The sequence below is a fragment of the Pyrus communis genome, chromosome 16 (genome assembly GCF_041283825.1).
Source record: "Pyrus communis isolate YQ-2024b chromosome 16, ASM4128382v1, whole genome shotgun sequence".
Taxonomy (NCBI): domain Eukaryota; kingdom Viridiplantae; phylum Streptophyta; class Magnoliopsida; order Rosales; family Rosaceae; genus Pyrus; species Pyrus communis.
Window position 1 is genome coordinate 3,851,359 of NC_142580.1, and position 24,400 is coordinate 3,875,758.

Here is a 24,400-nt window from a genome sequence, read left to right on the forward strand (position 1 = left end):
GGAAATGGAAGAGCTCATGGGCAATGCCAATATTGTCTTATATTTGCTTGCCAGAAACAAAAGCATTATGTGAAGGGAAAATCAACTCCGGCAACAAGGAACGAAGGCGGTTAGCCAACACTTTGGACAAGATTTTGTACGAGTAGTTACAGAGGCTAATGGGAAGAAACTAGGAAATAGACTCCAAATTAGGAACTTTCGGAATGAGTACAACATGCGTGGAATTGATGTGGTTTGGAAAAACAGATCCCTACATAAGCTTCTGAACGAACCCATTGACTTCACCCATAAGATTATCCCAAAAAAACTGGTAAAAAATTCCTTGAAATCCATCAAGCCCGGGGCCTTTAATCTCCCCATTTGAAAAGCCGCCTCCTTGATCTCCTCTATAGAAACCGATGCAAGAAGGGAAGCATTCATCAAGGAAGAGACGAATTTTGGTGAAAGAAAAGGAGATGAGAACCTTTCATTCAACTTTTATTTTGGATCTACACTTCATCTACATTAATTTTCTTTTCTTTGGTCAATATTTCTTCTTTTGGTCGGTTCAAATCAGTGAAGAGCTTAAAAAATGTTATAGCCCAGCCCAAGATCAGCATGGGCTGCAATCTGAAACGACAATCGTTTGGGGCTTTTACCTGGCAATTAGCCCAAAAGTAGGGAGAGACTCCTCTTGACTCTTTGGAGCCGCTGTAACATTTTAATCTAATGATACATTGTCATAAATAAAACATTAAAAAAATAAATTAGATGACACCGTACCATTCGTCCGAGACGCTACCATATTCCTGTTGCATTTTAATTTTTCTACACTTTTTTCCGCATTATTTCTATATTTTATTTTTTAAGCACTATTATTTTGTTATTTAACTTTTACCCCTGCATTTATTTAAATTTGATATTTTATTTCTTTCTTGAGAAAAAAGAAAAGGGCAAATTTTTTGGTCGGCAGGAGGCTTTATTCCATACGGCTGTCCTCTAGATAAATTACACACAGCATACCACTGAAAAAAAAAATAGAAATTAAAAAGAGAGAGAGAGAGAGTCATTTAATAGGTCTAATGGCTCTTCTCTTTAATTGTAAGTGAAATGTTAGGTATGATTATCGTTAAAAACGAATTTGAACCACATTATTTTCTAATTGAATTAAAAAAAATAAAAAAAATAAAAGAAGAAGAAGAGAGAGAGAGAGAGAAAAAAGAGACTCCCATTCGCAAGGCCGAGCCTTTACTTAAGAGTTGGGACTTCACAAATTAGGCTGCTCGCCAAACCGTCATCCTCTCCGCATCGCCTTCGCTATTTCTTCAAGCTCGTCAAAATCCCTAGGTCAACCGGGTAATCTCTCTTTCCTGCGATCTCATTTACTTGAAATTCTCTGAATTTAGGTTTAATTTTTTGTATTTTTCAAATTAGGGATACGTTCTACTTTTAGGGCTTTCCTCAATTTCAAATATTTGATGTTCATATCTACTTTCTGCTAGAATTTTAGGGGTTTTCTCGTCTCCGACTTGCGTTGCGTTTATATCTGTGGGTAGTATGTTTTTACTCTATTTTCATCCGATTTTGCTCGAATGTTGATGTGTTGCTGAATTTGTACTATCTTTAATCATCACTCTCCCTGATTTTGTTCCATTTTTACTGTTATGTTTGTTCGTTGGCGTTCGAGTTCGATTTTTTTCTTTTCGGTTTGAATTTTGTTTATTAATGGGTGTCTGAGTACTTGAAGCAAAGTTGAACCTTGAAATCTGCAGGATGCCATTATTGTTAGCTCACGAAGTTATATTGTAGATTACCAAATGTTATTAAAACCCCAGTTTGTGATGTTGACAAAGCGATATACTAAGTATGCTTTTGTGGTGCTAGATATCGATTATCTTTGGTGCGTCATAGTGAAAGATATAAATAAGCAGATGAACAAGAAACTATAGACTAGCCATGTAGATCTTACTTGATTAAAGATTTCATGGGTTCTCGAAAGTTTAACTGGGTCAGCTAGATATATTTGTGATGCTGTAGAATTTAGTTTAACTAACATCTTTCTTTGCGTGTTATTATTAAAAGGAAATTCACCCAGCACGTCAGAGTTCATAAGAGATTTGCTACTTCTTGGGATCCTAACGGATCCCGCTTTAATTTTGATATTTATTGCCTGATGTAATTTGCTATATGATTTTAATATTTTGGTCTGTTCCATTTCTGCAGGACTTGGATAGTTCAAAGCATTGAGAATGTCTTCATCGTATCTCCCAGCAACTACTGATTCGATTGCTCAGGCTTTAGAGGCCAACGCTCCATCTGAATCCATCTCTATTCTTTATCGCGTTCTTGAAAACCCATCAGCATCTCCTGAAGCTATACGGATAAAGGAGCAGGCCATCACAAATCTTTCGGATCTTCTAAGACAAGAAAATCGGGCAGATGATCTTCGTAACCTTCTCACTCAGTTGAGGCCTTTTTTTAACTTGATTCCCAAGGCGAAAACTGCAAAAATTGTCCGCATTATTATTGATGCACTTGCTAAGATACCAGACACGTCAGAACTTCAGATTTCCCTTTGCAAAGAAATGGTGCAGTGGACCCGTGCTGAGAAGCGAACTTTCCTTAGACAGCGAGTGGAGGCCAGGCTTGCATCTCTTTTGATGGAAAGCAAAGAGTTTTCGGAAGCACTAACTCTCCTATCAGGCTTGATCAAGGAAGTGAGAAGGCTAGATGACAAGCTTCTCCTTGTGGACATAGATTTGTTGGAGAGTAAGCTCCACTTTTCTTTGAGAAATCTCCCTAAAGCCAAGGCTTCACTCACAGCTGCAAGAACAGCCGCCAATTCTATATATGTGCCTCCAGCTCAGCAAGGAACTATTGATTTGCAGAGCGGGATCCTTCATGCAGAAGAGAAGGACTACAAGACTGCATACAGTTATTTCTTTGAAGCATTTGAAGCCTTCAATGCTCTTGAAGATCCTCGGGCTGTATTTAGCCTCAAGTATATGTTGCTGTGCAAAATTATGGTGAGCCAGGCTGATGATGTGGCAGGTATAATATCATCAAAAGCGGGCCTGCAGTACTTGGGACCTGAGCTGGATGCTATGAAAGCGGTTGCTGATGCTCACTCGAAGCGTTCTTTGAAGCTTTTTGAGACTGCTCTTCGTGATTTCAAGGCACAGCTAGAGGAAGACCCTATTGTCCACAGGCACCTCTCCTCCCTGTACGACACTCTGTTGGAACAGAATCTCTGCAGGTTGATCGAGCCTTTCTCAAGGGTGGAGATTGCTCACATTGCAGAACTGATTGAACTGCCAATCGACCATGTGGAGAAGAAACTGTCTCAGATGATTTTGGACAAGAAGTTTGCAGGGACTTTGGACCAGGGCGCTGGATGCCTCATCATCTTTGACGATCCCAAGACAGACGCAATATACCCTGCAACGTTGGAGACCATATCCAACATCGGCAAGGTCGTGGACAGCCTCTACGTGAGGTCTGCGAAGATAATGGCGTGAGGTTGTATGGTCAAGGAGGCTGTTTCCTGCCGTCGCTTTATTTCTTTTGGTTATACTTTTGAGTCAATTCTGTGATATCCCAGCAGTAGTCCTTTATTTTCGTTGTTTTAGACTAAATTGTACTTGTGAGTTTGGAAGGTTCTACCATTTGGAGAATTTCATTCAACACAAAAGGGGAAGAGGATCCGCACCGGACCTTAGTGTCGGGAGTCTTCTTATCAAACAATTTGGATCGCACAAATTAAATCCAACGGTTTCTATTAATTTATTTTCCTAGCCCACCACATATGTCTTGATTTAACTTGAACACCAATTAGCTATCCAGATTGCTTGATGAGGAGGTTATGGACATTAAGGTTCGGATCCTTTTACCACAAAAGGAACTTGTATTGAGACTACTTTTACCGTGGTTTGTTGTGTTGTCAAAATGATCAAAACGCAGCGTCACAAGGGCAAAAAATGGCATAAAGACGTTGAAACTCCGGAATCTAACGGACGTCTTTTAACTGTCAACGAAAAGAGAACGAAAAGAGAGATAGATAGTTAGAGAGAGAGTGAGAAGTAGACGTCTGTTTATTTTTCACGGAGCCTTTCCAAGTCGAATCTGGATTTCGGTATAGACCAAAATCTGAACTTCGACGTTGAGGACAACCCCCGATCCTCCAAAGCCCAGATCGTTGCCTTCCCGATTCCCAAATTCCCAATTGAATTACCAAATTTCTGCGCCGGGCAGTAAAAGCAGTGACCGAGATGAGTGAGGTATTCGAAGGCTACGAGCGTCAGTACTGCGAGCTCTCCGCAAACCTCTCGCGAAAATCCAACTCCGCCGCCCTTCTTCCCGACTATGGTACTGTTCTGTTATTCCTTTTTCTGCCGATTTAGTGACGTGGGTTTGTGAGATTAGCTCCAAATCTTCTTAATTATGTGTTTTATTAATCAATTAGTAATTTAGTAACATTAATTGAGGGATTTCTTTTGGGGGTTTATTGGGTAGTTTTTTGTTCAATTGTTTGTTGGGTTGCTTTGTGCAATTCCGGTCCTTTAAGCCATCGTGTGTTTGATCCGATCGTTTTTGGGTAGTTCTGATCATTATATGAAATGGATTGGTTTTGATCAATGCGAATTGCAGAGCAGAAGAAGCAGAAATTTTCTGAGATTAAAATTGGTCTCGATGATGCCGAAGCTTTGGTAATTGCTGCACAACATACAAATTTCACTTGTTTTTGCTTTTTCTGGAAAGCTACTGGGGCTTATATACGTTCCTTGTTTGTTTATGCGAACGAGTGATGTGATTTGTTTTCTCAGATTCGGAAAATGGACCTCGAAGCCAGAAGCTTGCAGCCGAGCGTGAAGGCGGTGCTTCTTGCTAAGCTAAGGGAGTATAAATCTGATCTCAATAAGTTGAAAAGGGAAATCAAAAGAGTTGCATCGCCTGATGCCAGTCAGGCTGCTCGGGACGAACTGCTGGAGGCAGGAATGGCTGATCCACATGTGGTAAGTATGGACGCTGTTTGGATCATTCCACTTTCATTGGACATTGTACACTTCCTTGTTTGAGAAGTTTTTACCAAAGCATATTTGATTCGATTAATTTTACACATTTATGCTTGACATGCTGTAATTGAAATCTAATTCCCAACTACCTAGGGTGCCCGTTCTTGCATACCTTTCGTCTTGATTTATGACAACGGCTTCCACTAGGCCGTTTTCTTTTATTCTCGGTGTACTATTTACAGGATAGATGTAATGTTTATCTTCCATTGCTTTTTCTTTGGTAGAATACAATAAATTTTCTTGATGATTTATGGACAATGAAACAGGTTTCTTCTGATCAAAGAGAGAGAATGACAATGTCTGTTGAGAGATTGAATGCATCAAGTGATAGAATCACACAGAGTAGAAGAACGATATTGGAAACTGAAGAGCTTGGTGTCTCCATTCTCCAAGATTTGCATCAACAGCGGGAAACTCTCCTGCATTCCCATCTAAAAGTAAGTTTTAACTTTTTAATCACGTTTCTGCTTAAGGTTCATTGTCACTTAGACTTCTGTTCGACTTTCCTGATGTCGAATTCATGGAGTTTCTCTTCAATGTCTTTCACACATTTCATAACCAGATTCATTCCTAAACTTTCTTGTTGAGGAACCAAAGATCTTATACTTGAAGTGGAGCTCATAACTCCCCTGGTAGTGCACCAAAAACCCAAGATAATGTGGCGATAGTCCTCTGAAATCCGACATACAATGCGAACAAGGCAGCTGCATTAGTGAATTTGTTAATCTGTGTGTGTTCTCCTTTTTCTTTTGCAGCTTAATGCAGTAGATGACGCCATTGACAAGAGTAAAAGAGTTTTAACTGCCATGTCGCGGAGGATGACGAAGCATAAATGGATCATCGGCTCAGTTATCGGAGCTCTTATCGTTGCAATCCTCTTTATTCTATACTTTAAGCTTTCTCATTAACGGATACCATCTCTGGTACTGGTAACTTTATCTCTATTCAAAATGTTGTATCTGTATATGCTTTGTTGCCTGAATTATGAATCACGTTCTTATCATATTCTCCCCGTATTGTACTCTGTCATTAGTCTTTTTTTATATTTACTCGAAAATGTTTCAATTAATACGTACTTAACGTTGCGCAATTGAATATCTGTTTACATTTAATTAAAGTATAAATCACCCTTTTAATTAGTGAATATTTAATTAAAACGAAGAAAGAAAGAAAAACGTATAGATTAAGAAGCAAACGAGAGTATTGAAAAGCTGTTTAAATCAAAATTAGTAGTTGACGAATGTCTTACTCAATTTAAACCGTTAACTCAAGCAGATTAATGAGCATACCTCTTCCTCATAGCACGTTAATAAACAAAGCATGCTCGCATCAACAACTCCATTACGTCGGACTTTGTCGGACTGAATACGATGGCGAATAACAATATAACGGCTCGTTTGGTATGCCTGATGATTTTCTCGTCGGTAATGTTACTCCCGGACACCGTAGGCGGCGCGTGGAGTTGCCTTGGAGCCCAAGAACACCACTTTTCCCTAAAAAACTACTTCGGGGAAGCCTTCAAACGGCAACACGCTACGGGTTATATAGATATTTACTGTGAACCAACGGAACTCGATCCTCTTCCGTTTCCTACCCTTTCAAGTGAGGGGCATCAAAAGAAAAATATGTCATTTTTTCTATCAGCTAATTTTGATATGTGTGCGGGATGGTTCCAAGATGTTCCGCCGTATAATTGCGGTGCTGCCTTGCTCCCCACCGGCAGCCTCTTGACGCCCAGTCCCAGCCGGTGGAGTACCAGAAAATTCCCGGTACTCCGTCAGGAGTATGATTGTGCCAAGAACAATAAATATTGCGAGGTCCACTTGCATGACGATCATGTACTTGTCAACTCGTCACCCCAAAAAAACATCTGGATTCGTTACGATCTTAATATCTAAATATCGAAGTTTGATTTGGCCAGGACCAAGCAATACTCCCAGTTCTGCATGCATGGCGATGGCGATAGAAAACACATCGAGTTGTTTTAATTATGTTTAGAGGTTCTTAATCTGGATTAGTTGAACATTAATTAATAAGGGATTGTGATTAACGTTTAAGTATGTAGTTGCATACTTTCTTAGTCAACTGACAACTTACATACGCAAATGTCAGGAAGTAATTTTTTTGTCATAATGTAAGTGTTTTTGTTGAATTGTTTTTAGTAAGATCTTGTATAATTTTACGATTACGCATTAACGCGTTTTGTTGGTAAATAAGTTAAATAATATTTTTTTTAATCTTTAATTAATCACGAACAAATAGGTGCCCAAACATACGTAGATCTTGTTGTATCTCAGTGTTTGAAAATTCAAAGATCAAGTAATTCAGACTACGCAAATAAAATCTGCAAGTCTTCATTAAGAATCTGAAGTTTTTATTGACCCATTTCGCTTACACAAGTTAAGTGCTCATTTTCTCTTTCACAGGAATTAAGGTCTCGAATTTTCTGATCCAAAGAGATTCGAATTCCGCAAACATAGTCCCGTTTCAACCAAGGAACCAAGTCTCCTGGACCCACCAGCACAACACAGACAGAGAGCTCCAAAGACTGGACCGGAGAGAAGAAAAAATATCCCTCAGGCAGATTCTTTGAGATTCACAACCCAAATTTTCCTTCCTTCCTTTCCTTGTCTCACCTTCTAAGCCACCACCTACCACCCACCACCCACCGAACCGGACCAACCCAGAGAGAGAGGGAGAGGGATTTGACCCATACATACTTGCAATTTTGAACCAGATTTTGTTTTCAATTTTATTATTTCACAGCCCAAACGAGAATCATCCATGGATTCTCTCTCATCGGTAAAAGTGCTTCCCTCCGTAGTCACCAACCCTCTCTGTCCACGGCGACGCCGGATGCCTCCCCCTTATTCTTCTTCGCTCGGCAGCTTACACAATCGAAGTCTCTGCCGATTCTCCTCCTCCTCCTCTGTATTCGGTGTGCCGTGCTCTCCCTATTCCAGAAGGAGGTTCGTGTGCCCGTCCGGCGGCGGCGGCACTGCGCAGGAGGACGAGGAGGATGGCGACGACGACGACGACGACGGAAGTGAGCAGGTGGAGAAAGCGCTTCACCTCGACGGTAATATCCCTTCCACGTCCGACGAGTTCGTGAAACGCGTGTCGTCTCGTGCTTACGACATGCGCCGCCACCTCCAGCAGACCTTCGATTCCAGCAGCTACGATGGTACGAATTAAGTTCATGGCTGCTCCTGCTTTTATTCAGCCGTTTGAGAATTGAGATTTTGGTGATTGTGAGTTTTTTGAGCGATTATTAAGTTAATTAACTATTAATCGTGCTTTATTTGTTTGTTAATTCGTGATTCATTTGCTTAAATTAGTGTTATATGATATAGAAACTTAACTTGATTCACACATGATCTATACTCTGTTTTTTCTTATTTCCAAAAATTGAATAAACATGCAATGCAAATGAAAGAGTTGCGAAAACTCGTGTATGACGATGCATGATTGGCTTTTGTATACTATCGTTGTGCATAATTGGGGTGGAGAGATTTTTTAATGTGCTCGGAACACGTGGTAGTATTGCCATATCCATATGTCATTAAACAAGTGGAAGGAATTTGTTTTTCATGCGCCCCTCTGCTTGTATAATGACATATGACATATGTGTCTATGTTCCGGGCACACTAACAAATCTCTCATTGGCTTGGGATATTAGTGTAGTGCACGATACTGTCACTGTAGCATCCCGAGTTATGGTGCTTTTTTCTCACCACCTTGAGTGCTGATGAGCGTTACCATCACATTAGTTGTGTGTTGGATGAATGTGATTTAATCTCTGTGTACACAAATCTTGGTTCAGTATTGGAGGCCAACCCTTGGAGAGGACGTTCCAAGCCTGTGTATGTATTAACCCAAAGGGAAAACCAGTTGTGCACCATGAAAACCCGAAGAAATCGCAGGTCTCCTTCCTCTGCTCACTCTCTCTTCTGTGTGTGTCTGTTACCTTTCTCTTTGGTAGGCTTTAATTCTTGTTATTTGTGGCCTCAATGAGTCACTAGGTGTGGTGAAATATTGGTGGTTTATATGTGACAGTGAAGTTGAAACGGAGCTTGGGAAACTGTTCTCAAAAAGAGGGAAGTGGAATCAAAAGAAGCAGCCGACGAACGAGACAAAGTTCCAGATGCTTGTGGAGGATATTAGAGATGGAGTGCTTGTAAGTATTTTTCTCTCTTCTTCTTGCCAATTGTGTAAATGCTTGGATTGTTGGTGTCGTGTGAAGTTTTCATCTCGTAGGGATTAATAAATCTCTCTTATTGTATCTACGGTTGCATATTTTTTGAAATTTCAACGGAATTTGCAGGTTTTCGAGGATGAGAACGAAGCTGTAAGGTATTGTGACTTGTTGCAAGGAGGAGGTAAAGGTTGTGAAGGTGTTGCAGAAATAGAGGCCTCATCAGTAAGAAACATAGACCCGTCTCTAAATTTGACCTTTTTAGCATCGCGAAATTGTAATTGAACGATGATGGATGCACTTTTTGCTGAATTCTAACTATTGTTTCGTTGTGTATTAACTTTAGGTATTCGATCTCTGCCAGAAAATGCGAGCTTTAGCAGTTCTGTTCCGTCGCGGAATAAGCCCTCCTCTGCCTCAAAGCCTGGAGCTCAACCTTAGGGCTCGAAAGCGCTCGCTTGAAGACGAACAAGAACCATAAAGAGTACTCGATTCCTGCCTGGAACTGAATATTTGTCTAAGAAAGCATTCTTCTATGCAACTCATATACATACCCTGGATCTCTAAACTGTATATTATATATATTCATTGTAAGTTCTGGGGTTGTTCAACGCTCATTGTCTCGATTGCATTTCGCATACTGAATTATTGTATGCGTCGGTCGTATATAACTTTGAGTCTTCGATCTTGTAACATTAATTCCCTTCATCGGGTTTGATTTGAGGTTTGGCAGCTCCTGTGGAGTTCAGGCAAGAGGCTCGGTTTTAGGTTTATGGAAGAGGATGATGGGGATGACATTATACCATATTCAAACGATGGTGTTCGGTTGCTCACCACGCAACAAAGTAATTTTGTGAAATCAGAAGAGCGTTTTAGATTAAAACTTTTGGAGCTTTTCTAAGTTAAAATTTTGGTTTCGCCACTTACCCTAAAATTATAAGGAAAATTTTACTTGAATCCATGTAATTTCTTTTTACACACAACTTAAATTTTAAATGTTAATTGTCCTTTTTACCCTCTTGTACAATTACCATCAAGTATAAGATGAAATTAATAATAAAATTAAAATGTCTCAATAAACCCACACATTATAATTAAACCCTATTATCACTTCTTGTTTATCCTACATTTGTTTCGACTAAAATCCTAATAACTCTTATAGAGAAAGACAAGTTTTTTTTATCGATGGATCATGATTTTGAAGTTTTAATCCCTTGCCGACATGGATTTATGGATGAATGATAATTATTTGCCTCTTGAATTTATTGACCCCTTGTCGACATGTATATATAGAGAAGAATTGGAGTTGAGAGAGTTGCCACATCCTCTCTTTCAATGTCTACTTGCATTCACCAACTTGAAGGGCTATTACATCGTACCACCCTAACCACCAAAAGTTAAACTTTAGTCGGTTCACATAATCATAGAGCCATGAAAAAAGCATAGGTACTGTAGCTATACTGGCCATTGGCCAACCTTGTATACATGGTTAGCCAATTTTGTTTTCATTATTTCTAAAATCTGTACCCAGATGTATCACTAAAGTAGGAGGAAACAAATTGGACATGGGACATCTCTCTCTCCTTCTCCTTTATGCTTCTTACACGAACAATCATATGAGCATCTTTAGAAATACCCTCTGTTAATTTATCCTAGGTGACATTCTTTAAACAAAAGCTGATCAAAAATTCTAACATACTCCTCAACAGATTCAAACTTTTCAGGAACACATTGGAGATCTGTTTCCCGTGGTGCACAGATACAAACTTCAATCAAATTTTCAATTTGTGATTTCGTTTTTTAAATGGGTGCAAAGATAAATTTACATTTTGAATTGGGTTTAGGAAGGTAGTCTAGGTAATAAAATTGGGTTTAAAAAAATATTAATCCTTTAATTAAAAATAATATAGATATAAAAAATAATTTAAATGTAGAAAAAGATTACGAGGGTTCAAATAAAATTTCCCAAATTATAAATATCAACTACGTCGACTACTATACAATGTGCGATGCCACATCTAAAATTTCTCACCAAGTTCCCACCCATCTGGCGGCGGAGTTAATTCAATGAATATAATCGCAAATTGGAAACATTAGCAATAACATGATTCACATGGTGGCACACCAACGCAACGCCAAAAGATAAAACAAGGTGAGAAAGGAATGCGATTCCGTTGAAAAAGTAAAGCCATAAAGCCAAGTCACTTTTTTTATTTTTCTTTACTAGCTTGTTTGGATCTCAATAAAATAAAAAGAATCACACATAAATACTTGGTGCACACAAATGTCAAAGCAACTGCTTACACATTATTATAATTAAAGCATTGTCGATTCTTCCTACGACTTATAAGAAACTGTCAATTTCTCTTATAAACTTTAATTTAACCAAGTAATCACATGAACTTTCATAATTGCAAAAAGGTGTGCCCAACATATTGGTTTTTTTCTTCTTCTTCTTCTGTTCCGCTATTTTACCCGTACACTTTTTTGTTTGAATTTTAGGATTTAGGGGATAAATTAAAATTCAAGGGGAAATTGGTCAAATTATAAAAGTTCAGGGGGAATTTCAAATTAAGAGAAAATTGGTTAATTATAAAAAAAATTAGGGGAGTAACGGGTTAAAATTTAAGTTCACATGGTAAATTGACAACTCCTTACCTGTACACTTTTTTCTTTTTCTTTGAACATATTATATTATCGACATTAAGGCGGAGGGAGTGAGTTTAGCCTCACAATGAGCTAACAATAATGTGGTTCAAATTCGCATTTGTAGAAAATCAAACCTAAAACCTCTGACTACAAGTGAAGAATATTTATTTATTTTTCCCTTTTAGATTAGCTATTTGTTTTTTACTATAATACCCTTGTGTCAAGGGAATGTTTAGGAATTTTAACGAAAAGTTTCCAGTACTGTTCACTTTAACGAAAAACACATTTTTGCACTAAAAAGTCAATCCTGGTATTATTCACTTTACCCTTTATTTTGTCTTTATCTTTAAAAGTTAAAACTCAAAACTTTCAAGCCATTTTCATTAGATTTCTATGTTTCTATTGTGTTGTCCCTTTTTCAAGGAGCCACGTAAGGGATACAGTTATCTAGCATTACCGACGTCAAGTAAGAAAAAATGGCAAGCTTGTAACAAATAGCAAAATCTATGGATATTATTGTAGATAATGTGGTTAGTGTTTTATAAGGGGGATCTAATTCAGAAGTATAAAACTACTCAGGCTATGATGTAAGAATAATCTTATTTAAGCCCATCTAAAAGCCTCTTAGAGCATCTCTATTTGGAGATGTCAAATTTTAAACATCAAAATGATAGTTGATAGCTTATGTGGCAATTTGACATTTTGTACAATATTTTGCTCCACTTTAATATGTCAAATAATAATATCATTTAATAAATTTTTTTATCTTTTTTGTGGAGTCCAATGATTAAAGCAACCAATCAAATATTTCAAAAATATAACAACATTTATTATATATTATATTAATTTATTAAAATATTATTTAATAAATTTGACATCTGCTGACACACCCCGACCTAAATCAAGGCGTGCTAGCCGTCACGTGAGAGTGACGTAACCATGTGCACAGTGCGGAAGCAATACTGATATATAGAAATACGAGTGAATAAAAACCAAACTACTAAAAGTACTAGCTAAAATAAGGTGCTAGTGCGAGATTAAGTGTGAAATACACAATTAGAGCATAAATAGCCTAAGTGCCGTCCAATTGGACAAGTACTAATTATACAACATCCAAAGGTGATCCTACATTTGTAATGTTCTGTCAGAACCACCGTCGAAATCCCCGTGAGCCACCAAAGCACTTCTACCTAAAACCTGAAGGGGTGCAAAACAAAAAGTGTGAGTGGGCAAAAACAAAACTTTTCAAAATCATTTCATTTATCAAAAGCGCTAACCCCTCGTCGTAAAACCTGTATAATTTCCCAGAAAAATAATATATATATATATGCTATATCAAAAATCATGCTCAGGATGAAAATCCATAGAAATATACCATGCCAAAGTATCTCAATGAAATGCCATAAGTAATCTAGTTAAAATATATCAATGCCAGATATCATATCAGTCGGATCCACCTAACGTGGCCTACACGGCTGAGTCTATAGCTCATAACCAATCTCCATCATATCAAATCCTGCACACGAGTCGGAACCACCTAAAGTGGTCTGTACGACAAGACTAGGTGTAAAATAAATATGCTTAACAAAACAAACAAAAGCTTAAGTCCTACATGGGTCCAAACACTTAGGAAAGATTTTAATTGGTCCAAATCCTTAGCCCAATAACACAGACTACCACCAACAAGCTCAAGGGCAATTTAGTCATTTCACACCATCGATAAAAATAATTGGGGACGAGCTGTGACATCTGCTGTCAAATTTGATAGCAAAAGGCTTTACCTTCAAATGACTCAGCGTCACCTAAGAAACTGAAGGCTAGTTTGGAGAGAATTTGCTGCCATTTTTTTACTGTTATATGCCTATGTGGCAATTTTGACGTCTCATTTAGAGATGCTCTTAGTTTTTTTACGTAAATGATTTTTAAATATCAATTAAAAATGAACAGTCTCATTTATGACACGTAATATATTAAACTTTATTTATCACAATTAGGTAGACAATTAAGTCCCCGGCCCCCACCACATCTCGGGTTCGACTCCACCGTAGCACGATATTGTCCGCTTTGAGCCCCGACCATGCCCTCACGGTTTTGTTTTTGGGAACTCACATAAGAACTTTCCAGTGGATCACCCATCCTGGGATTGTTCTTGCGTGAACTCGCTTAACTTCAGAGTTTCAATGAACTCCGAAGCCAGTGAACTTCCAAAAGGCCTTGTGCTATATGGAGGTAGGCATGTACATATAAGGCATAGAAGATCCTTTCCCTTGGGCGATGTGTGATATAACAATCCACCCCCTTAAGGCCCAACGTCCTCGTTGGCACACTTCTGGCCAGATATTGGCTCTGATACCAAATTGTCACATCCCGGCTTTAGCCCCGACCACATCCCAGACTCGATTCCGCTGTAACACAATATTGTCCGCTTTAGACCCCGACCACACCCTCACGATTTTGTTTTTGGGAACTCACACGAGAACTTCTCAATGGGTCACCCATCCTTGGATTGCTCTCGCGTGAACTCGCTTAACTTCGGAGTTCCGATGAACTCTGAAGCTAGTGAGCTCCCAAAAGACATCGTGCTAATTAGAGGTGGGCATGTACATATAAGGCATAGAGGATCCTCTCTCCTGGGTGATGTGGGATCTAACAATCCACTCCCCTTAAGGGCCCAACGTCCTCGTCGGCACATTTCCAGCCAGGCTAGGCTCGGAGGCTAGTACCTAGCGATGTACTTGTGAGTGGGCATTTTCATTTTATACCTATACATATTTATAGCTTCCCTAAATACATAGTTACTTCACTTTTACGCTTATATTTCCAAGTATTCATTATTGTGGTATAAATTGTGATAAATGTTGCTATATGGATGAGATATTACTGTCATGACATTCATACATATTTATACATGCTCATCTGCTGCACCCCGGTGTTAGTACTCGCCCTAAGGCCAGGGCCAGTCCTTCACATGTATGTTCACATCCGCACCATTTGCTCGCCTTGGATCCAAGTTAGGTGCCAGTCTTGTCAGGTAGATTACATTAGGCAATTCGACTTGTATGTGACCGTGCTTCTGCACCAACCTTCACGTGATCATAGTACTAGAGCGTATTGATTACACCCAGTCTTGTTCGTGTTAGAGATTATCTATTCGAACTCATGTCAGCTTAGATGGATAAGCACTTAGTTATACTTGATTATCACATGATTATATTACTGTGTCATTTGATATATCATGACTCGACATATTTCTGGTTATAATGCTGTTGTATTATTGTTTACATACCTACGTAGTATGTTTTAAGGAAATTATACTTATTTTATGGCGAGGGGTTAGTATATTCGAAAATAAAAGTGTTCTTATAAGCATTGTTTTGCTGACCCACTCAACTTTGTTTTTCGCCCCTCCAGGACTTAGATAGCTGTACTCTTTGTGGCACTCGAGGAATCTCAGCAGTTCGGACATTACCTTCGGTTTAGACGTACGAACTTATCACTATTGTGTAATAAGTGTACTCTAGCGATTTTGACTACTCTTTGGTCGCCGCACTGTCTATTAAGCTTTGAATAATTGTAGTAGATTATTCCCACGATTGCGCACTCTTTCACTATTTAGTATTATTAGCTCTAATTAGTTTCAAATTTATTCACTTTTTCACATCACTTATCCTTATGGTTACGTCACCTCACGATGATGGCCAGCACACTTCGACCCTCCAAGGTCGGGGTGTGTCAAGAGAGACAAAAAAGTAGTCCACAACCTAAATTCAAGCCTAGAAAATACAAAGGAAATACCTAAAAAGTGCCAGCTAAAAAGAAACAAAAGAAAACCCTAAAGTTGGAGAGGAACCACTAGCCACCACAAATTCAAATGTGTCTCCATCGCAGGACCACCCCTCACCAAGAGAACGAACCAACGAAACAATTAGATTAACAAAAAATGTAGGTGAGCAAGCCACCTGCGCAGTAAGCCATCATATAATCCCACTAAATAGTGCTAATAACACTTTAATAGCCACCCAAAACCCAAGCATGTCGCCGAGGAGGAGCACCCAGGCCGAGTAGCAGTGGTTGATGGTTGAGGATACGTAACAGAAAGTAGCATCAGAGCAAGAAAGTGCATGAAGGCCCAAATATGAGATAAGCTCAGAAGAATTGAGACAAAACTCAAGGAAATCCGAAACAAAAGGCCAAAAGTAAAGCAACACAAAACTAAAAAGGAAACAGAAAAGGAGAAAAAGTTGAATTTGGAAATGAAGGTTGGAAAAGGGAAAGGAAGAGAGGCTGGGATATGGTAAGAGGAGATGGAAGGGAAGTAGAAGGATTAGAAGGAAGGGGTAGCGAGCTACCCCCAGACTCCAAGCAAAAGCAAAGAGCAGCTGTTGAGAATCAGATCTAAGGTCTGTAGTATAGGAGAGAAAAGCTATAAAAAGAGCCTTCTGGTTGAGAGCATGTAACTATTATTTTGTATCAAGCGATAGATTATTCACAGTAAGAATCTTCCTCTTCAATTTAATCTATTGTAAATAAAAAGTATTGTAACATAAATATATTAGTACACTAAATTTCATAATACAATTGGTTGATATTTTTCGTTCAAAGGGTCCAACTGATAGTACCACACTGAAAATTTTATCTGTTAGTATATTGTATGTACAATCATTTCCCATATATTTGCGCTCCCTGCCCAATAAGTAAACATAACCAACAAAACCAACCGACTATCCCCAAAAGTCACCCCACCTTCCCGTTTCCACCAAAACAACAAATAACAGATAATAAATTAAAATTAATTAAAATACGAGCATTTGCCGATCCGTATTCCACATTCCAAACTCCGATCCGCTCTTCACTGATGAGCTCCGAAGCTTCCGACTCGTCCGGTGGCGGGTGTGCTTTCACGGCCGACAAGGACAAGCAGAAGGAGAAGGCCCGAGTCAGCCGCACCTCCCTCATACTCTGGCACGCCCACCACAACGATGTCGTCGCCGTCCGCAAGCTCCTCGAGGAGGATCAATCCCTCGTCCACGCCCGCGACTACGACAACCGCACTCCGCTCCACGTCGCCTCGCTCCACGGCTGGATCGACGTCGCCAAGTGCCTTATTGAGTATGGCGCCGATGTCAACGCCCAAGATCGATGGAAGAACACTGTACTTCTTCCTAATCTTTTGTTAATTATTCAATTAACTTATTAATCAAAATAAACGCAATGCATATGGTGTGTAATTACGATTATATGTGTTAATCGGGTCTTAATTTTGTTAATGTTGATGGCAGCCTCTGGCTGATGCTGAAGGAGCTAAGAAGCATAAGATGATTGAGCTTCTGAAATCGTACGGTGGCTTGTCTTATGTAAGTCCAAACTCCATAGCGATAATTCATTTCATGGAGTGAAGTTCTTTTAAATGTTGTTTGGTTTGATTGGCTCTGATTCTCTGTTTTGAGTGTTATTGATGCTGCAGGGCCAAAATGGGAGCCATTTCGAACCGAAGCCGGTGCCGCCCCCTCAGCCCAACAAGTGTGATTGGGAGATTGAACCGTCCGAACTCGACTTCTCCAGCTCACTTACCATAGGGAAGGTCTGAATTTCTTATCATCTACAAGTTTTAGAATGGCCAAATCTTGCAATATATGTTAAAAGAATATCGTTCTGCTTAAGTTTTCGGTTTGCTTTGTGATGCACTGCTATGTAAATCTTGTTGCTTGGATTTTCACGTCTGTGGATTTTAAGATGTTGCGTTGTTTCAATTGTTCCGTAATGTTAATCGAGTTGTCATGCTTTATATTTACCCCCAACCCACTATAATTTGTAGTTACTGTTCAACATTTGCAGGCTCCAAGGCGTAGGTTCCTTTGAGCTAAGATAACCCATTAAGTCGGACCCTATTTTCCCGAATGTAGTTTCTTGCTGATTTATGCCAATGATCTTTTGGATTTATTCTTTGTTTAGCTAGCTGAAGTAGTTTTGGTCTGTTCACGATTTGGTGTTATTGCACTAGTTCCTTCTGTATTTCCATAATCTCACTGTGTTTGGCAAGATTTGGCCTCACCTTGATGTGTACTGCTTGTAGGGCTCTTTTGGCGAAATTTTAAAAGCGCATTGGCGTGGGACACCAGTAGCTGTCAAACGCATTCTTCCATCTCTTTCCGGTGATAGATTGGTGATGTAAGTTCCACCTTAACTTTTATGTGCGAGATAAAACAATTGTTACAACTTAGTTACTGTGGAACTTTTTTCTTTTGAAAGAATAATTCGTTCTTTTTAATATATTTTATGAACTGTGTTTGATTGACAAATGAACAAAATTTTTGTTCGCCGAGAGAGGGCTCTTTAAACAATTTATGCATCATTCGTTCCTAGAAATTGACAACTTTATTCAATCAATTCCATATATCAAATTTTATGGAGCCCTGGAGGTGGGTTTCCTTAATGTAATGCTTAAAATTGAAATCACAATCAGCAATTTTTCTTTAGCCCACATTTCCATTATATTAAAAGGTAAATTTCTTACTTGCTCTTTGCTTTCCTGATACAGCCAAGACTTCCGGCATGAAGTTAACTTGCTAGTGAAGCTTCGTCACCCTAATATCGTCCAATTTCTTGGAGCTGTCACTGAGAAGAAGCCCCTTATGCTAATAACGGAGTATTTAAGAGGGGTATACTTCTCCATATTTGATTTATGTTTGGAATTCCGTCAGAGTTCTTGATAGTGGTTTTTAAAATGTGTCTTCCAAAGACGCTGCTTCTTAATTAATGTATAGTGTACTGTTTTAGGGTGATCTTCATCAGTACCTCAAGGAAAAGGGTGCACTTAGTCCTACAACGGCAATTAACTTTGCTTTGGATATTGCCAGGTACTTAAATAAAACTTCAATCAACTTATTGCCTTAGTTTAAGCAACCCTTTTGGACATGAAAGAGGTTTCTCAGGCAGAGATATATGGCTGAGGTTGTCATTCCGTTGAACGAAAATTAGGCTATAAAATTAGTAGATTCTCCAATTTCAGTACATCTGCTGTTTGGAAAATGCAGAGACTGGAATCATACTAGCACATGAAAATGTGTGCTTTTCTTAATCTAAAAAGAATGGTTACTTTTTACTTGTGAACATGTAGAAATGTGTTGTTTTTGACAATTTTGCTAATGTTCCTAAATTTCAACATGGCCAGAGGCATGGCTTATCTTCACAACGAGCCAAATGTTATAATTCACCGAGACCTAAAACCAAGGTAAGTTGATTTTTTATGCTAGAATGTCTTTAATTAATGCAATGGCCTAGATGATGTGTCTGCACAGGATGAAAGAAACTTTGGATTTGTACAGTTTTACGAGTTTCCATTTTTATTTCTCTAGTCTGTTTCCATCACTGAGAAAATGTGGCTTGCTTGCAGTATTTTCTATTTGTACTTCTGAATTTTGTTTATTTATCTCAGGAATGTTCTCTTAGTCAATTCTAGTGCCGACCATTTAAAAGTTGGAGATTTTGGATTAAGCAAGCTCATCAAGGTTCAGAATTCTCATGATGTATACAAGATGACCGGCGAAACTGGAAGTTGTGAGTGTCTTCTGAAAAGTTCAATATTGAGTACGAGTTACTATTAGATAAAATAAATTATTGCAATAAAACTTGTTCTTTGTGTTTTGCCTCGGAACAAACAAAAGACCGCTATATGGCTCCTGAAGTTTTTAGGCACCGGAGATATGATAAGAAGGTTGACGTGTTCTCTTTTGCAATGATACTATACGAGGTAAAGTTGGTTTCTGCAGATATCAAATTCAGATTAACCCTTAAAGGAAAAGATGTCAAATTGTTCAATTCCAGGCCCAATTTATAACACTCTCAACTGATGCAGATGCTTGAAGGGGACCCACCACTTTCGAATTACGAGCCTTATGAAGCCGCCAAATATGTGGCGGAAGGACACAGGCCTTTGTTTCATGGAAAAGGTCACACCCCGGAACTGAAAGAGTAAGTCGATTCTGTAATTTTTCAGCCAACCAAAATGTTCCCTTCGTTCGTGTTATTCCACTTGCATTGCCCATCTTTGAATTAAATCCAAAACTACGTCCACATGTTCAACAAAATTTTGCATTTTGTATCTCTTTCCTTACATCATTCCGAAAGAGTGGCATTCCGTTGCTAATTAAATTAAAGATCCTTATGCTTTTAATATATCCAATAAAACTCAAAATCTGGGTTGCTTACTTCTTTCCGTCGATTGTTTTACAGGTTAATAGAGCAGTGTTGGTCTCCCGACATGAACCAGAGGCCTTCTTTCTTGGACATTCTCAAAAGGCTTGAGAAGGTAAAGGAAAAAGCTCTACAAGCAGACCATCACTGGAACATATTTAATGCATAAATTTGAAAGTATCGACGTTGCCAGGTACATAAGTGAAAGTGATCCTCTGCCACTCACTTGTAGTTCCAGATCTGCACTGGGATTGTGAATAGGCTAAACTGCGAAATCTTGCGAGAGTAATTGTTGCGACTAGCGTTCTACTACTCTGTTTCAGATTCTTATTGTGAACGGCATTTTTCCTCTCTTTTTTTCTGCATAACAGTATGTCGTCGTCTTACAAAATTGTCCAAATTAACTTATGAGAATTTTCATGTTTTGACTTGATAATCTCCTTATCTTCTTTCAACCGTAATTTGTTCTAGTCTTGAAGTGACTATGAGAAGAGATGTATACTGGCCGGGACTCCGGATTATATGTTTTCTTCTCTCTTCTTTCTGTAGTGGTTGAAGAAAAAGTTATCGGCTTTGAAACTGTGGAATTTGCTGATCGTGCAAAATTGGAGATATCCGTTTCTAAGGCCAGGTATGTCTAATCTCGCGTTTCTGATCAAGATCGATTTACAGGTGTACTCTCACTCTCACTCTCACCCGACGCGGAGGAACGGGAAATCCGGTTAACATTTTATGTAAATAGTCTTTAAAACGAAGTACAAACGAAACATAACATGTTGTAGTGAACATTTGGTTGTCCTACTTCATCTAACAATGTGATCCGATAATCGGTCGTATCCCAACATACAATGTTCTGCAAACTATGTTACAAAACAAGCATTGAAAGATGGAACTACAGAACTCTCCCGAAATAAATTAGATAAGCTTCTTCTTCTCGAAGAAGGTCTTGAGGTGCCACAACTGCATGCCTGCGACTCCTAAGCAAACAAAAAGCGAAAGAAGACTCAACGTGGCCATCCTCGAGTTCGTTGTTCTGTTGAGGTCCTGCATCTCTTCTTCCCTGAAACAGACATTGGGCATATAAAATGTAAAATGCCGAAATGAGGTATATACTTCCGCCATGAAATATTCGAACTTTCGAAGGACGGAGAACAGTCGCTTACCTTCCACGGAGATAGAGCATCTCCTCGTGAATGGACGTAACCGTATCGGACAACTTCTTAAGCTCTAATTCCATTACCTGGCATGTCAGAAAAATGGCATAACAATGTTTCAATACCTCAATTTCCGTATTTTAAGTTTTAACTACCGGAACCAATCGAGATCCTCCGGATCTCGCAGTCTAGAGCAGACAGCCCGAAAAATCCGGATCGCTCATTTTAAAATCCTACAGCCCCCATTAGAGCCTCCTCACACAAATCAATGGTCCGAATCTCTCCTTTTAACGGTCCAGATTTCTCGGTCCTTCTCCCGACTGCGAGATCCAGAGAGGATCTGAATTCGAAAACAAGCACCATCCTTTTTGGTATATTCAGAAAAGTACGAGGGAAAGCTTGTTGATTTAATAAAAACAGATTTATTGACAATTGCATTAGCAGATAAGCATGAATTACTAGTAATGGTTAAACATAAATCCTTTGTATTAACAATCTGTTTTAGATAAAAAGTAAACAAAATTACTACACGGTTAACAGTATTTAAGCTAAATCCATAGCGATATCGTGATTAAAACAAGCTAAATTCAGCTGAAAATTGATGCAAAATTCAAAAAATAAGAAAGGGTAGGAAGATGCTTACGTCGACGGTGCCTTTCTTAGCGACATTGGACCAGTCTTTGGCGGCGACGCCGGTTTTCCAGTCGAATTCAATGGTCAACGTCGTCTGGGGCTTGTGATCCGGCGCCCAGAAGCAAGCCATGTAATCTCCCTCTTCCGCCGCCACAAACGCATACTGCCCCGATTCCACCAGCTGCGAGTAGTGATAGTTGTTCCCGTGGTGTGACGTCACCTATACATATATACAAATACAATTAAACCCGATAATTATACCCAAAATAAATAAAACTTAGAAATTCATCCTTTTGGTAGAAAAAATTGAAGAAATCAAGGCGTACCCGGACGGTCAATTTGTGGGAATCGGGCATGGGCTGACCTTCGTTGGGGTTGACGACGCTGTATTTTCCGACGGTCATGGCGTTGTTTTTTACATCTTCGACGATGCATTTCGTGTGACCGGATTGCAGCTCGAACCGCAGAGATTCGGATGTAGATAATAAGAACCCTGCGATTACGGCAGCAAGCAGAAGGCGCAATCCGACCATTGCTCTGACTGAGGGATGACTCGGGTGGGAAAAATGCGGCGACTCGGAGAGAAACCGAGAGGAAAGGGGGAGGGGGGTGTTCTTCGTTCTCTTCGGAGGTGAGTCAGAGAATCTGGAATCCTTCGTTTGTGTAGATTTTACGGTTTGGGCCGTTTGGGCCTGCTTTGATTTAGGCCAGGCCATGTCAGCTTTTTGAACACGTGTTTGTTCGTCATTCGTTGACACACGGAAATTCCAAAGGTTGCCCTGTTGAACTTCTTGTTTTTTTTTTTAATAATTTTTTTTTGTCAAAATTTTTTAATAAATTTAATAGGCCGGTTTTGGAATTTAACCATGAGTGGTTTCTTTGTGTCAACTTTCGTGTCTCTAAATCAGGTTTTTTTTTTTCTTTTTAATTATAGAAATTTTGAAATGCAATACAACAAATAGTTTAGTGATTTCTTAAGAAATTTTTTTTTTGGACATTCTTAGGATTGCAAGCAAACAACGTGGTAACTAAACGATTGATGAACTTTGTGATTGTTGAATTTTACTTTCCCGTGTTTATCTAAACTTCACGTATGTGCATCATATTGCATATGGATATAGTGCAAACTTTACTTCATGAAATTGTTGGGGTCCAAAAATTGCACACGAAAGCCCAGGTGGATTGAAGACCCAGTGTTGGGGTCCGTGAAAATAAATAGTATTTAAGTAAGGTTTTACACAAATTTTTATTAATTATCATGCTATGCCAAATAAGGAAATATATCACGTCATTCTGAACACATTCTTTTAAACCCAACATCTACCAAACTCATATGACCCAAGACATGTGGATTTCACGGAGCTTGCTAGAGGGCTTGAGGCGTGGAAGGTTATAGAGGTACACTAGGCCATACTCTTCAATAATGAAGTCTTTAGCCTATTTGGAAGTACCAAAGTCCAAGTCCATTACATGGAGTGGTCTCACGCTAGGTAAGCAAACGAGATAATTTCCAACACCTTATTTTACTTATGCAATGTCCATAACAATAACCTAAAGAGGTATATCTTCTCTTTTCATGCGCCAAGACATGTGTTTCGTGTGAGCTTATTCATATTGCAACTCGTCTCACCATTTGTCCATAGGTTATTGAGAAGATTTCATTCTACTCTTTTATCCGTTGAAAATAAGTTATCACTTATCTATACTAATTAATAAAACCCTCTTTGTCAACTAAAAGATGGTGAAAAGACAACTTAGTCTTTTATCACACAAAAAAAAAATGATGGGCAATAATGTAATTTTGCAGGTCCAAATTTTACTGTTTTTTTTATTGAAACCTTACCTACAGGTGATGTTAAAATATCTCCAACATTAAAAAAAAAAAAAACAAAAACAAAAACAAAAACCTCCCACTCACCCCCCCCCCCCCACGATCTCTCTCTCTCTCTCTTCCCCCTCTCTTCTTCTTATTTTCTAAAAAAATGTGTTCATACACACAAAATGTGTAAGCAAATGCTAATATTCATAATATCAAACTGTAGAGCCGGCGTCAAGACATAATAAAATAACGGAACTCGCTCAATAGATATTTATCACTTTTTCAAAATGACATAACTCGTTCAATAAATATTTTACGCGGAGAAAGTGGTTAAGAAGAATGTATATGTCCGGAAATTGCCAGCTTAGCCTGCATATCCACTAGCCGGTCCGACAGTGTTAATATTGCAGATCGCATTCATACGTGCTATGTCTCCATCGATCTGGAAGTGTAAGATCATTTTCAGAATCGAATGCACATATATTAAAAAATAGCAGTATCAAAGAAAATAATTATATGTGTGAGAATTATACAGAAATGCTCAGCATCTTACATCAATTTGGAATTTATTTTATAAAATTATACGTACATTACCATGATTTCACGATTCATGACATTTTTGCCCTTTGCTTTGCTTCACACTGCTTTTTGCCCGCTTCACTCATTCAAAAAAATGGGGGTAAGGAGGTCGTGAGAGCGAATTGAG

The 24,400-nt window shown here is 38.8% G+C and overlaps 5 protein-coding genes across 5 annotated transcripts; 4 read left to right on the forward strand and 1 right to left on the reverse strand.

Annotated features, from left to right (window-relative positions):
- Positions 1-2,228: 2,228 nt before the first annotated feature.
- Positions 2,229-3,765, forward strand: LOC137730974 (26S proteasome non-ATPase regulatory subunit 11 homolog). Its single transcript, XM_068470001.2, has one exon. The coding sequence runs from the start codon at positions 2,229-2,231 to the stop codon at positions 3,495-3,497; it is 1,269 nt and encodes a 422-aa protein (XP_068326102.1). The 3' UTR covers positions 3,498-3,765.
- Positions 3,766-3,903: 138 nt separating this feature from the next.
- Positions 3,904-6,075, forward strand: LOC137732148 (vesicle transport v-SNARE 12). The gene is made up of 5 exons (XM_068471448.2): positions 3,904-4,344; positions 4,627-4,685; positions 4,803-4,991; positions 5,318-5,488; positions 5,807-6,075. The coding sequence occupies exons 1-5, from the start codon at positions 4,248-4,250 to the stop codon at positions 5,957-5,959; spliced, it is 669 nt and encodes a 222-aa protein (XP_068327549.1). The 5' UTR covers positions 3,904-4,247; the 3' UTR covers positions 5,960-6,075.
- A 1,343-nt stretch (positions 6,076-7,418) lies between these two features.
- Positions 7,419-9,999, forward strand: LOC137732077 (uncharacterized). The gene is made up of 5 exons (XM_068471373.2): positions 7,419-8,235; positions 8,875-8,974; positions 9,108-9,228; positions 9,376-9,471; positions 9,593-9,999. The coding sequence occupies exons 1-5, from the start codon at positions 7,836-7,838 to the stop codon at positions 9,725-9,727; spliced, it is 852 nt and encodes a 283-aa protein (XP_068327474.1). The 5' UTR covers positions 7,419-7,835; the 3' UTR covers positions 9,728-9,999.
- A 6,552-nt stretch (positions 10,000-16,551) lies between these two features.
- LOC137731049 (serine/threonine-protein kinase VIK) lies at positions 16,552-20,524 on the forward strand. Its single transcript, XM_068470105.2, has 11 exons — positions 16,552-17,047; positions 17,175-17,249; positions 17,360-17,476; positions 17,969-18,063; positions 18,434-18,554; positions 18,673-18,752; positions 19,067-19,126; positions 19,331-19,452; positions 19,560-19,645; positions 19,751-19,866; positions 20,128-20,524. Exons 1-11 carry the CDS (start codon positions 16,751-16,753, stop codon positions 20,255-20,257), a joined length of 1,299 nt encoding a protein of 432 aa, XP_068326206.1. The 5' UTR covers positions 16,552-16,750; the 3' UTR covers positions 20,258-20,524.
- A 271-nt stretch (positions 20,525-20,795) lies between these two features.
- On the reverse strand, positions 20,796-22,543 carry LOC137731051 (emp24/gp25L/p24 family/GOLD family protein). Its single transcript, XM_068470106.2, has 4 exons — positions 22,202-22,543; positions 21,886-22,095; positions 21,252-21,328; positions 20,796-21,148 (listed from the first exon to the last, which is right to left on the reverse strand). Exons 1-4 carry the CDS (start codon positions 22,406-22,408, stop codon positions 21,004-21,006), a joined length of 639 nt encoding a protein of 212 aa, XP_068326207.2. The 5' UTR covers positions 22,409-22,543; the 3' UTR covers positions 20,796-21,003.
- Between the last annotated feature and the right edge of the window lie 1,857 nt (positions 22,544-24,400).